The sequence below is a fragment of the Lissotriton helveticus genome, chromosome 12 (genome assembly GCF_964261635.1).
Source record: "Lissotriton helveticus chromosome 12, aLisHel1.1, whole genome shotgun sequence".
NCBI classification, from domain to species: Eukaryota; Metazoa; Chordata; class Amphibia; order Caudata; family Salamandridae; genus Lissotriton; species Lissotriton helveticus.
In genome coordinates this window covers 838,725,548-838,739,754 of record NC_136073.1, presented here as the reverse complement: position 1 = coordinate 838,739,754, position 14,207 = coordinate 838,725,548, and the positions used below count along the sequence as shown (strand labels likewise).

At 48.0% G+C, this 14,207-nt stretch overlaps 1 protein-coding gene across 3 annotated transcripts in view; it reads right to left on the bottom strand.

Moving 5' to 3' along the window:
• Nucleotides 1-3,826: 3,826 nt before the first annotated feature.
• JSRP1 (junctional sarcoplasmic reticulum protein 1) overlaps nt 3,827-14,207 on the bottom strand; it is a 176,753-nt gene continuing 166,372 nt past the window's right edge. For all 3 annotated transcript variants that reach the window (XM_078670985.1, XM_078670987.1, XM_078670984.1), the window contains one exon: nt 3,827-5,004. In XM_078670985.1, coding sequence (XP_078527111.1) covers nt 4,288-5,004 — 717 coding nt within the window. In that variant the 3' untranslated portion in view covers nt 3,827-4,287. The remainder of the gene's footprint in view (nt 5,005-14,207) is intronic.

Genomic DNA, 14,207 nt, shown 5'->3' with positions numbered 1-14,207 from the left:
CCTCAGCTGTTAAAAATCCACAGATGGCTTAGCTTGTCAATAAGCTTCCCTGGAATAAACATACCAGGAGGAGTAAGGTACCACAAGTACAAGCAACCCGCGGACACACACTGGAGATACAACACGTAGGCCGTAGTGCAAGATTCCTTCAGACAAAAAGAGCCTGCAAAGCACAGGTAGTGGCAATATAGGCTTCCCTCACTTTCAAATGGAGCAGACATGAAAAAACAGTAGTAGTACAAGCTTTCTTCGCACACACGTAGAGCGGACATGGCCCAGGTAGCAGTGGTACAAGCTTCCCTGGGACATACAGATCAGGCAGGGTACAGGAAACAGTGGTACAACCATTTCTAATACAGACAGGATAACCTGGCAGTATGGCTGCTCTGGGTCACTAATCAACCTATGCAAATCAGAAAGGTACAGCTGCACTTCATGCTCACAAATTGGTGTTGGAACAGTGATATTATACCCAAGAAAAGAGCAGCCTTCTTCCTCTGGGATCTTTATACATACACGTAGTTTTTTTAAAATTTCGAATCACAATAGCATTGTTAAGTTTCCCTTGATATTTTGAATATTTCACAACAGTCATACCCACCTTGCCCAGATGAAGATCTTGGGATCTATTTCAGGTGTGAATCGAAACGTCATGGGTCAAATCTTATCCTTTTGGCTGCTCAAGTCAGTGTTTTGTTGGACTATGGTAGAGTTTACCAAACTGACCAACTAATACACAACTATTTTGAAGCCAAATCTTCTTGTTAATTTTTAACGTGCTGATCGCTTTTCTATATGGTTCCTCTATGTCCTGATGCTCGAACATTGGGTATTCACTACTGTACAACTTATAACTATATACAGACAACACACTAAAGTTAAATTAAATGTATTCTACAAAGCTAATAGTGATATTTCCATTTTATGTTTGTTCACAAAATAATTAACTGTTTTAAAAAAAAACAACATTTTTTCACTTTATAGGGGCAAAGGTTTGTAGTGCTTGTAGCACTTCATTTTTCAAAAAATGATTTTGTAATGGTCTAGAGGGCCCAGCTGCATCACCATGCTCAGCCCTCAGCCAGCTTTTCCACTGCACATCTATGAAAAGTAACCCCCTGTTAAAAGAGCCATTAAGCCCATACACAGTAGGTTAATGAAAGTAAATGCAATAATAGGTTACCTTAAAGTGAATTTTGTTGATGCTCACTGGAAACAACTGTGCTGTTTCATTAAAAAAATTATTTAAAACCAACAACATTCTGCACCACTGTGTGTTGATTAGTTTAATAAAGAAAAAAAAAACTTTAAACATAAAAACACTTATCTCCCCAGAAATGCAATAGAAACCTGGGAAAAAAAGAAATATGTCAATATTTCTGTTAGGGCAGTGCCAGCCCTTGCTGAGAACGAAAACACTGCTTGTTAAACGGCCATTATCGGTCAAGAAAGATGGTACGCTCACTGAGCAATTGCAATGCTAACAGTACTCCAATTTATATTTTTCAGCATATGTATTTTTGTATTCTAACTTAATAAACAAAAATATATTTTAACACTTGTAGTTTTACTGACTCTTTAATTGATACTGTGTGGGGTTTAAAGAGCCATAGAGGTAATTGGTCACATTTTTGGTGTTTGTATATTACTTTTCCACAAAACGTTCCCAAGTCATGTTATAAATGGGAACAGGAAATGACAATGCAACAGTATATCTTACCACCTAACATATCAGACTTAAGCACTGCAGAAAAGGGTGCGAACAAGGGTTCTAATCTAAGAAAGAGGAAAATAAAAACAGTGACAAATGCCTGAATTTGTCCCAAGCCCTTAAGGCTACGGTTAAGCCAGTCCAGGGTTTCCAGCCTGTGTTACTAAGCATGATAAGTCTTGTAGTTTAATTTTTCCATTATATGTATTGGGACAAATTCACTAATCTGCCAGATTCCCAGTCCTGGGCTTTAATCCCTTGCATGCGGCGCACATTTTCGTGCTGTGCGGGAATTTCAATTAGTGGGCGGGCTTCGGAAGGCCAGGGGCCATCCTCCGTATACGCCCACCGTGACACGTGATGGCTCCCGACCGTCACGCGTGACGGCGCCTGGTCGTCACGAGCATGCAAGGGGTTAATTTGACTACCGCATACATTCTGGAAGGTGTAGTTTCAATGTATATTAATTTACCAATTTGATTAACAATGATAGATAGCAAAAGAGCTCCGGACAGGAAACAACGTGTATGTTGCAATGGAGTGAGTTGGGCAACGGTAGGTATGAGCCCCGATGTCTCAGCATGCTTAGTGTTTTTTTGTAAATCAAGGTGTGCCAATCCAATTTGTTCAATGAAAGTAACCTGCAATTTCAACTCACTTAACCAACAAGTCTAGTAGAAGTTATGGACTTCTAAAGCCCTGATTATGTCCGCGTATGGGAAGCTGCAGCCACCAAGACAGAAAAAGGGTTCTTCCAGTGACCTCCATTACGCTTCGGAAGAAGTCTGACACCAGGGATAGGGAGCCTCAGTCAACACATATAAATATAGTATTAGAAAGAGGTGATAAGCACTGGTAAAGGCTGTCTTTTTTCTTAAATAATTCAGGACCTACTTCCAAGGCCCATAAAGAAACAAAATGTGTGGTCATGTACCACACTTGCAAATTGTTTGCCACATAAAAACCTTTTGGATTATATGCGGTAACTGCATCACTTCCAGTCTTTGCATCTCAGAATGGGAGAAAACAGTGGAAAATAACACCCCTGCAGCGTGCAGAACTCACAATGGCGCGAAAACCTGAACCCACTGAAAACTGCACGGACGAGTAATATCGCGATCCATGGTCTCAGAATTTAACGGGTGCACTATTCCCACCTGGAGTGCCCAGAGTCCTTTAGTGAATGCTGCTCTACAGTGGACAAAAGGACCCAATGTCACAGTGGCGAGAAGAAGGATCAATTTAAATCCATACCACTGGGAATCAATTTAAATCCATACCACTGGGACACCATGTTTACAGTCCTGACATATTCTTTTCCAAACTACAGTTGCCTCTTAATGAGTGTATCCTGGGATCTCAGACAAGTTTGTTAAATTCAGAGGAAAATGTTCTGCCACTTTCAGAATGCATTTCATCGCACATTGCAAGCACTGCCTTGAATACCGGATCTGGATGAAATCGCCATTGCTGTAGGCCTTTGTGTTTATGGTTATTGGGCGTCTTTTCAGACATTTTCCTCCTAATGACACCGAGTGGATACAAAAGTCGCTCCCTTTTGGAAGTGGTCGCTCAGAGGGTGGAAGGTGCAATATGTGAAGGATTCTCAGGAGAATCACTGCAACAGATAAATACCTTCTTCTCCCGACCCCATTAGATGGTGCCATTTCTTCCTCTTCACAACAACATTGGCATGGCCTGAAGGCTAACATGGCATGTTATTTCAATGTCGGGTTTCCTGTGGAAATCACTGAGAACTTGAGCTGTAATGACATCAAAAGGGCTATAAAATGCAGCATGTTGAAAGTGTTACAAAATATTCCAGCAGGTGGCAGACCACACAAGGATGTGGGATGTGGAGCTATAAAAAGATCTATTCTTAAGCAAGTCATTCAAAGAATAAACATTATGCCAGTCAAGTTGTGAGTGCGGAAGCTCTTTTTGTTTCCCTTTTGTTTCAACAAGATTGTCTAGAGTTTCACAGAAGCTTTGGTGCCAACTATGTGTGAGCTGCCACAGATCCAAACACCCTAAAGCATAATTCCAGCTACAAATCATGTATCAGCCACAACCAGTGATGCAAATATACATTAATCCAAATAAGGTAAGCAAAGAGAAAAGTTGACCAATCATTTTAATACCACAGTGAGAGATGTATTCCTGGTAGTTTCTAAGAAATGGAGTTTCATTGATTGGGGAGTTCTTTTCCAGGAAGACACAACAGAGCATATTGCACTGGGTGGTGTTTCTACAACTTCATGGTGGAAAGGCTTATAGGAGCAAAGGAAATATTCCTGGCAGGCTCTTGCCTCTGAAAGGCCAGGAGGGCTGCAGAAGAGTCAGTCACACGTCAAGCTTGAATGGCACGCCATGCCATCCGGTTGGGAGTTCTGCCCATTTCCTTGTGTTTGTGCACAACTGCAGTCTCATTTAAATACAAACATAGTGTTTTAGAAACCATTTACTAGGATCTATTTAGTGTGTTCATAGGCTGTCAGTCACAATGCTTGCCCAAAGGCGATTAGTGGTGTTTGTCGCTTGTTCATCGCCTCTCAAGTTCTCTAGGGGTGTGGCTGTCAGTCGTGGGGCTTTATGGCCCCATTCTTGCTCTTTGGGAAGAACCTCCTCTTCTCATCCTCCTTCTGTGGGAAGAACTTGTGGTGGGTGTTTTGCCTACTGCTGCCATTGAGCCCCCGCGGGTTGTCCTTTCGAGGCCATTTCTGGTTCCGCTGGGGCGTGTGCTCCTTACGTCGCCTGTCCTCTGGCGGGTCCTTCTTCAGGGCTCGCTTATTGTATTCCTTGTTCTGCACGCGGGCAGTTTTCTCACTCCTGCCCTGCTTGTCCCACTTCTGAGGCCGTCCGTTCTCCACCTTGTCCTTCTTAAACTCTTTCCTCTTCTCGATTGTGGGGGCACCCCTGACCTTCCACTCTTTGACCAGGAAGTTGTTGTCCTCTCTCTTCACTTCCGCTTCCTTGAGCTCCTTCCTAGGTTTGTTGGCCTTTGCTTGCTGTTGTTTATCCCTTGGCTCAGCCAATTCCTTACTTGCTTTTTCCTGCTTCGCTTTCTCTATCTTCGCCGGAAGTTTCTCCTGTTTCTCCTTCACATGTCTTTCTATCTGCACTTCCGCCTCAGATTTCCGTGGGGAAGCTGGCTTTTCTTGTTTTGTTTTCAGGTCCACCTCCATTGTTGCTGGCGTAGGTATTACTTCCTTCTCTTCATCCTCCCCTGGCTCCGACTCACCTGGCTCCGGCTCCGATGCCTCGAACCAGCTCTCGAAAAACCATGGCTCTGGCTGCAAAGGGATGATGAAAAAGCAACGTCAACGAGTTACATTAAATATGCTAGCTCAACTCTTTGGCACCCCCATGCATTATAACGCCATTTAAGGCAAATCCATGCAAACCCCGCCTGCTTTCGACCTCAACACGTTGCTGCTGGCACTTTTCATGACTCGTTGAAACTGGGATAAAACTATTTTACCTTTCTTATATAGCCATGAGGGGAAAGCTGCCCCATTTTCAACCAGAAGTAAGTAAAAGCGCACACATTCTTCTGGCCTGTTCTTGTATTACTATAGGTCTTGCCAAGCACAACTCCCAAACGACCCCACATTAAGAGGAATATTAAAAGCTCTTAGTTCTACCAGAGAATTTTCTAAAAATTTGAAACAAAAAATCTGTAAAAAAACAAGAACACGCAAATACAGTGGGTCTGGAGTTGGCAAGAATGCACTTATTTTAAAATGTTTTTCAAACATATTCAAAATAAATTGGGACTTATATAAACATATGAAAATAAAGATGGCCCAGCAGTCCAGGGGTACGACCCACCAGGTACTGAAGTGCACTCCCTTCCAAGCGGCTGGGCGGGCACATGTGAGCAGGAAAATGGCTCCACTCAAAGTGCAAGGCAGCTAAAGGGCGAATCGGACTGAATAATTGTGACAGACATCTGAACAGACCAATGGATTAGGTGGGCTCACCTAAAGCCCACGTACGCATTTTTGTTAATATTTGTTTGGGAAAACATGAGTAAGGAGGCGGCTACAGTTGTCTGTAAGCCAAACCTAAGAATGACACAGGATTTACAAGTTTGATATTTTGCTTGTTAACACAGTTTGAGGGGCGGGGGGCAATTCCACTCCCATTTACCACTGTCTCTGAAGTTGTGGGTAGATAGAAGATGAGGCCCAATTCAGATTACAGGAAGGGGTCAGGAAAATATGCAGAGTATTGGCAGGCTTGGCTGCGGTTACCATGTGTGGAGGCGGACGGGTGACCCAGCAGCCCTCGCCTTTACCAGCATGCTGCTTCATGGGTGCCTATCCACACCTTGTACATTCGGGCCCTGAGCCCCCACACTTGGGAACACCAGGCCAGCTCTGACCAGGCAGAGTTTCAAAAGGAAAGCGTCCACAGAAATGGTGGACAGGAGGTTGGAGGGAGGTTTACGATTTTTTCAAAGGGAGAAATATTCCACTGGTGAAGAAAAATAAATTAGCAAGTGCAATTTAACTCTTGTGAGACATTTTCAAACGCCTATCTGCACACTATCTACAACTGCATAAGTGGAAATACCTTCACATTATAGTACATTTGAATGCTCACACATGTCCAAGGAATACTCCTGTGTACCTCTGATGTTTGCAGCTTCCAAGGTGCACTCTGGGAAACCACTGAGACTTCCGAAACGCGACAATCCACACACAAACGTGAGTGGACCCATACAAGTGTAAATGTTTTAATATCCAGGTGAATCGGGCTGTGTGTCTTGTGACTCGGCAACAAAATCTACTGCGCCTAAATTCAGGAGTAATATGGCACTCAAGCATAGGTAAATTCAGAATACTATTTCCTTTGCTCAATGAAGTACGAGTTACTTACCTTCGGTAACGATGTATCTGGTAGAGACGATTCTAGCCGCAGATTCCTTCAAGTAGAATTATCTCCAGGCGTGAGACTGGATCCGGAAAACTTTTTGCCACAGCATCCCTGCGCGCCAGGGGGACGGCACCACGTGACTCCACCCTGACGTCCTCCGGGTCCGAGACGTCAGCGAGGATACATAAGTCCCACCTCGGCGCACCTACGTCAGTTTTCTACGGAGAACTTTTTCGCGCCATAATGCGGAGCCATCACTAACAAAAACTGTGAGAATACTGGAACAGTGTGCGAAAAAGCCCCGCTAAACAGAAGGGAAAGAACCAATGGTGAGGAACAGAGCCATCCAGAATAGAGCCAGGGACTAAGGCACCAAGATCTGGAATGAAAGAACAGGGCACCGCTACTGGAAAGCAATCCTGCAAACAAATACAACAGCCTCCCCCAGACAGAAGATTGTGAAAATACACATCAGACCAAGAAGGCTGCAGCCACTGCCCGGAACATAAATGGACACCAAGGTCAGAACGTAGAGCAATGACCAGTCAACCTCAGACAACACCAGTCGGGAGAAAGGCTCCCGAACACCTATGTCGAGACCGACCAAGGCACCTTGACCCTAAAGACTGCCAAAGGCAGAATTGCCATCAACAAAAGAAGAAGAAGCGTACCCCACACTGGAGACCAGAGTGCAGGGGCGCAGAAGTGTCTACAAAGTCCAAAATAGAACAACAAGGTGAGCATCCCCCGGAAGAGGGGGTAAGAAAGACACCCGCAAAAGCCAACCACCCTGGAGGCAGGCGAGTACAGAAGACCCAGAGGGCCCTCGCAGAACGGGGAGGAAGGGCGGACCGTGAAGGAATTTGCAGCTAGAATCGTCTCTACCGGATGCATCGTTATCGAAGGTAAGTAACTCGTACATCTGATAAAGACTACTAGCCACAGATTTCTTCACTTAGAATAGATACCCTAGCCATACCCAAGGGGAAGGAGGGTCTGCGAGAGGACCTCCCCAGCCCAGGCGAATCCAGACCCCGACCGGGGATAAAAAATAGACAGGACAGGGAAATAACCCAGTCCTCTCCAACAGGGGATGAGCCACAGGGACGGGGAAAAAACCCCGTCCCCCCCAAGCAGACTAGAACCGTAGCGCAGCGGAGAACACTGATCCACAGGGAGTGTGTCACCACGACAAGCGGCAGCCCTGCCATCACCAAGCAGGAGAAGGAAGGGCCATACAAAAGGAGACCACCAGCCAATGTACCATGGACCTCCACCGGAAGCCTCAGGTACAGGCAAGACGAGAGGAGACTAGTAGCCATTGTGCCAGGGACCTCCATCAGAAGCCCCAGGCACAGGCAATACAAAAAGAGGCCAACAGCCGATGCACCAGGGACCTCCAGCAGAAGTCCCCGGTAGAGGCAAAACGAAGGGAGAGGAGGTCAGCAGCCAATGTACCAGGGACCTCCACCGGAAGCCCCAGGTACAGGCATCACGAAAAGAGACCATTAGCCAATGTACCAGGGACCTCCAAGGGAAGCCCCAGGGCCAGGCAATAGGAAAAGAGAACAGCAGTCAATGTACCAGGGACCTCCACCGGAAGCCCCAGGTACAGACAACGCAAAAGGAGGCCAAGGAAGAAGAGCAACCCAGAGACTCAAAGGAGAAGAGCCGAAATGAAGGCAAAAGCCCTCCACCGGGAACACACTCGGTGAAGAGGGCGGCCGAACCCATCACAACTGAATGTCAACGGTAATCAACCTTTATCCCGCATTTTTTTTCCCCGCGGACTTTCAAGCCGCATACTATTAATCCGCAATGTCATTCATCCCGCATACCATCATCCCGCATTTTTTTACAACGGGAAACGGCTACTACAACGCGGCCGTTTCCACGAAATCCTTTACCACGCATGCATTACAACGCATGCGTGGTTACAACGAGAGGCTTTACCACGCATACCTTTACTACGAAATACGTAGTAAAGGCATGTGTGGTAAATGAAAAGAAAAAAAGGGGGATTGGGGGGTCTCCCCCATAAAAAATAAAGCGTTGGAATAAAAAGGGGGTTGGGGGGTCTCCCCCCCCAAAAACAAAACTAACCTGAAGAGCCGAAGCTGATGCAATCAACATCGTTAGAGAGGAAACGGAAAGTAACTTCCGCTTCCTCTTAACGACGTACGACCGACGTAACCAAAGAAGATGTCGAGAAAGCGAGTTAAAAGGTAAGGGGCATTTTAGTAAAAAAATATATATATTAAGGCTTAAGGGCAGGAGTAAATATAAGGAGTGGAGGCTAGGGGCATGTAAGGGGAGAGTTATAACCTTTAACAAGAGCATGCCCTCACCATGCATACATTTACAACGAAAAACGTTGTAAATGTATGCGTGGTAAAGGAATATTCGAGGTAAAGGTTATGCGTGGAAAACGAATTCCGTTGTAACGCATGCGTGCTAAAGGCATGCGATGCAACGGAATTCGTTGTAACGTCATACAATCTTTTACAACGCATGTGCTTTTATCACGCATGCCTTTACAACGAAATACGTTGTAAAGGCATGTATGGTAAATGCATTTGCGTTGTAAACGATGACGATGACGAGAGAGGTAAGGGGGTTTGGGTTAATTTTTAAGGGTGGGGGTCGTGCTGGGGTAGTGATTGTGTAGTGTAGTGTTGTGTTAGTGTAGTGTAGAGTTGTGGTGGTTGTTTAGTGTAGGGTCGTGCTGGAGGAAGTTTAATAGGGGTTAGGGTAGTGTTGTAGTGTTTGCGTAGTGTAGGGTCATGCTGGGGGTAGTGTTTTAGTGTTTGGGGTAGTGCTGTAGTGTTTGTGTAGTGTAGGGTCATGCTGGGGGTAGTGTTTTAGGGTTTAGGGTAGTGTTGTAGTGTTTGTGTAGTGTAGGGTCATGCTGGGGGGTAGTGTTTTAGGGTTTAGGGTAGTGTTGTAGTGTTTGCGTAGTGTAGGGTCATGCTGGGGGTAGTGTTTTAGGGTTTAGGGTAGTGTTGTAGTGTTTGTGTAGGGTCATGCTGGGGGTAGTGTATTAAGGTAGTGTTGTAGTGTTTGTTTAGGGAAGTAAAGTGTTTTATGGTAGTGTTGGGGGGTCGTGTTTTAGGGTTTAGGGTAGTGTTGTAGTGTAGGGTCATGCTGGGGTGTAGTGGTTTATGGTTTGGGTAGTGTTGTAGTGTAGGGTCATGCTGGGGGTAGTGTTTTAGGGTAGTGTTGTAGTGTTTGTGTAGTGTAGGGTCATGCTGGGGTGTAGTGGTTTAGGGTTTAGGGTAGTGTTTGTGTAGTGTAGGGTCATGCTGGGGTGAAGTGGTTTAGGGTTTGGGTAGTGTTGTAGTGTAGGGTCATGCTGGGGGTAGTGTTTTAGGGTTTAGGGTAGTGTTGTAGTGTTTGTGTAGTGTAGGGTTATGCTGGGGTGTAGTGTTTTAGGGGTTAGGGTACTGTTGTAGTGTTATAGTGTAGGGTCATGCTGGGGTGTAGTGGTTTATGGTTTGGGTAGTGTTGTAGTGTAGGGTCATGCTGGGGGTAGTGTTTTAGGGTTTAGGGTAGTGTAGTGTTTGTGTAGTGTAGGGTCATGCTGGGGAGTAGTGGTTTAGGGTTTAGGGTAGTGTTTGTGTAGTGTAGGGTCATGCTGGGGTGTAGTGGTTTAGGGTTTGGGTAGTGTTGTAGTGTAGGGTCATGCTGGGGGTAGTGTTTTAGGGTTTAGGGTAGTGTTGTAGTGTTTGTGTAGTGTAGGGTCATGCTGGGGTTTAGGGTAGTGTTGTAGTGTTTGTGTAGTGTAGGGTCATGCTGGGGTGTAGTGGTTTAGTGTAGTATTGTAGTGTTTGTGTAGGGTCAATCTGGGGGTAGTGTATTAAGTTACTGTTGTAGTGTTTGTGTAGGGAAGTTAAGTGCTTTATGGTAGTGTTGGGGGGTCGTGCTGGGTAGTGTAAATGTAGAAAAAGGACTGTGTGTCAAGGGTAGGTGGTGCAGGGGTACTACATTAGAGTGTAGGGTAGGGTAGGGTAGGGTAGTGTACTTTTACTTACCTTTACAACTTTTACAACGAGTATACCTTTAACATGCATGCATTTACGTGGTAAAGGCATGCGTGCTAAAGGCATATTCGTTCTAAAAGTTTTCGTTCTTTTAATTTGCGGCCTAATAGTACATGCGGGATTATTTTCGGGAACTGATGGTATGCGGGCTGTTTGTCTGCGGGATAACGTCATATATTCAATGTCAACAGGACATGCCAAACAGCGCCTCAGTAGTAAGCTGGGTGAAAGAGAAAAATATAGCCTCATAGGCGCCCAAAAAGCCAGAAGCAGGGGCTCCAGACTGCATTCCAAGGCCCTTGGCCATGGACCAGAAGAACCGGTAGACGGCACCGGGTGCTAACCATCACCCAGCCGGGCAACAAGAGGAGAACAAATAGGACAAACAAAGTCGTCAACACAGGAAATAACCCTTCTGGACACCAGACAGAGGACCAGGCCAACAGCAAACCAGAGGCAGAACACCACCCCACGCAGCAGCCGTGCAAGAAACGCACCGGCGGCATACCGCAACACCAAGAAGGGCAAGGAACCCGCAAGGGGAAGTCCACCCTTCCCAGTATAAGACAGGCTATTCAATAGCTACAAAATACCCCACGTAGGGTAGGACATGGCCCAATAAGTATGGGGACCACTCCTAGGGAAGAAATCCTGCATCAGAGAACAAATTAGAAACCCTGCGGCAAAAACCACAGAAGGCTTAGTAAGCAGCCAAAAAGAACACTCTTGCCAACGGGGGATGAACCCCAACTAAAGAGGTAGGCCAACTTAGGGCCCGGAGTGCACAGTATCTCTCACAGAAAGTGTAACGTGCACCCCACACCAGATTCCAGGAGCAGTGGGATAACACCTCCCACTAAGACCCGGAGGATCAACAAACCACCTACTGAGGAGGAGGAGGAGGACAAAGCCCCACAAGAGGACGCTGGATGGCTGAGTTTCAAGAGCATTAAAACAGCAGGACACGTCAAAAGGGAGGTCGACCAGACGCTCCCCAATATGTTCGAGAAAAACAGCATCGCGTAGCCAAGCGTGGCGATGGAGAGCCACAGAAGTGGCCATAGCACGGCCAACAGCATCAACAACATCCAAAGTCGCATGAAGAATAAACGTGGTCACTCTTTACCATTCAACACATGGGCCTGCAGATCAGCACTGGCACCCTCATGAGAGACACGAGAATGAAGGTACTCCACCGAACCCCACAGGCTAGAAGTAGCCCTGGTCAACACACACAAAGTGTTAAGCGCTCTCATGGCAGCACTGGAAGGAGCATTACCTCCCCATGAATCTAACCACCAGGGCCTCCAGAGACGGAGGGAACACCACTGGCAAACACGGAAAGGTAGCATGCAGTAGAGCGCCTTGAGTAGAAGGGTGGAAAGAAAGACAGACCGGGTCATGCGGAGCAGGACGATGGTGGTGCAATAGCGCCTGAGGCACTGGATCGCCCGTGGCAGGGCGTCCCCAAGCCCCCATAAGAGAATCATGGAGTGACGCCTCAAAAGGAAGGAACAACTCCCGTCCACCAGAGCCCTGGTGGAGAATCTCCAAGAGGTTGTCTGTAGAAAATGGAGTGACAGGTTCACCCATCCTCAGAATACCAGCACCCGTGGAAATAGCCCGAACAAAGGCAACAATGGCCTCAGTAGGGTGCAGCGGAGGTGAAAGCAATTCCTCTGTGGGTGACGGTTGCAGACTGAGCCGCCCTTCCCCAATTCCAGGGAGAGCGGCCAGCCCGACATAGAGGAGGATCCACCGAGGAATGAGGGACCAGAGGGGTCTCATGGGAAGGAGAAAATGCCGGTGAAGAAGCCAGCCACGAGCCTGGGAAAGAAGGGTTCGAGGATTGTGGCCGCGGGGACGGCGCAGAGCATGCCCTAGAAAATGCCAGCGAAAAGGCAACTACACGGCGCCCTGTCTCCGGGGAGGAACACATCGACAGATGACAGACCACCGGAGACTAAGGGACTTCTGGAGATGAATCCAGAAACCCGGTGCCGGAACGGCTCTGTGGAGGCCACCACCGGCGCCTGATCGGCGTCAGGCGGCGCCGGAGTGGCCACTTGTGGTGCCAGCTCAGCCCCCGACGGGGCAGCCGCCCATGCTGAGGGTCGAGGGGGACTCGGGAAAGCACCCCAAGACCCCGCCTCTACCCTTGACTCCACTGGAGCCGGGGAGGAAAGCCCCTGGCGCCGAAGCGGTGCCAGCTCGGCCTCTGGTGCCTGCCTGCTCAGAGGGCCGAGGGGGACCCGGGGACAAGCCTGAGGTCCCGGCGATCACCTGCGATACCACAGGGAGCCCCGTAGGGATTTGCCGTAGGGATTTGCGGCGAGACAGCGGCACTAGGCACCGAAAAGCGGAGCCCCCAAGGACCACACCCCGACGGCGCCACTCTCCTACGACCTGGTGCCGAAACCGGAGCCGCCAGAGACCCCGCAGAAGTCCCTGCGCGAGGCAAGGGATCTGCGGACGTCTCAGGAGGTGGAGAAAGGGCCAAAGAAGCCTGCGGAGCCGCAGTGTAGGCTGTCATTTGGGCCCTAGTCACCTCCGCGCCGGGAATCAGCGGGTAGGGAGGCGACAGGCGGGGCTGCACGTCCCGGGTGGAGACGGCACCCGCCGTGGAAGGAGGACAAGGCTTCGGAAACAAACTGAAGGACCTACCAGCCAGTGAGGCGCGCCCAAGGGGCCGCGGCGAAAGACGATGTCGCAGACGAAACCGGCAGTTCCTTGCTTCCGAGGCGGGAGACGGACGCTGAGAACACCGACCTGGATGAGCGCGCCGACAGCAACTTCATCCGGTGCTCCCACCGCAACTTAGGCTTAAGGTGCTGGCAGGCGTCGCAGCTCTCCGAGTCGTGGTGCCCACCCGGGCACCACACGCAAACCGGGTGAGGGTCTGTCGGCGACGTGGGACGTGCACAAGAGGGACTCGTTGAGAAGCCTGAAGGCATTCGCACACTGTTCCAAACGTGAACAAAGGGATAGAAGGCCTGAAAACAGGCCAGAGCTCAACCGGATCCACGTTGCACGCGGAAAGAGAAAAAAAACTGACGTAGGCCCGCCGGGTTGGGACTTATGTATCCTCACTGACGTCAGGGCAGAGTCATGTGGTGTCATTCCCCCGGCGTGCAGGGATGCTGTGGTAAAAAGTTTTCCGGATCCAGTCTCACGCCTGGGGATAATTCTACGTGAAGGAAACTGCGGCTAGAAGTCTCTATCAGATATTGTTGTTTAGTTTTCCTTTGCTTTCTTTCTAACATCGACAAGCCCACTGTCAGCCAGCAGGCTCCTGCCTACTGGTTGCTTCAAAAATATACTGGGCTAAATTTCATAAGAATTCTACCTAGGCAGCACCTTTTTGGTCCTCTGGTACGAACGACAAACGTACAAGCGACTTTTGCTGAGACTGAAAGATGCCAACATTCCATCTTTGCCAGTTTTGTTATTGCACTGGTCGGTAGGTGCCCACTAGGATGACCACCTCACTCCAGATTATGACAATGTTTCAGTCCTGACCTTTGCACATACAAATCATTGTTTTCAGGTGCGTTACTCTGATTCCATGGAAGCAA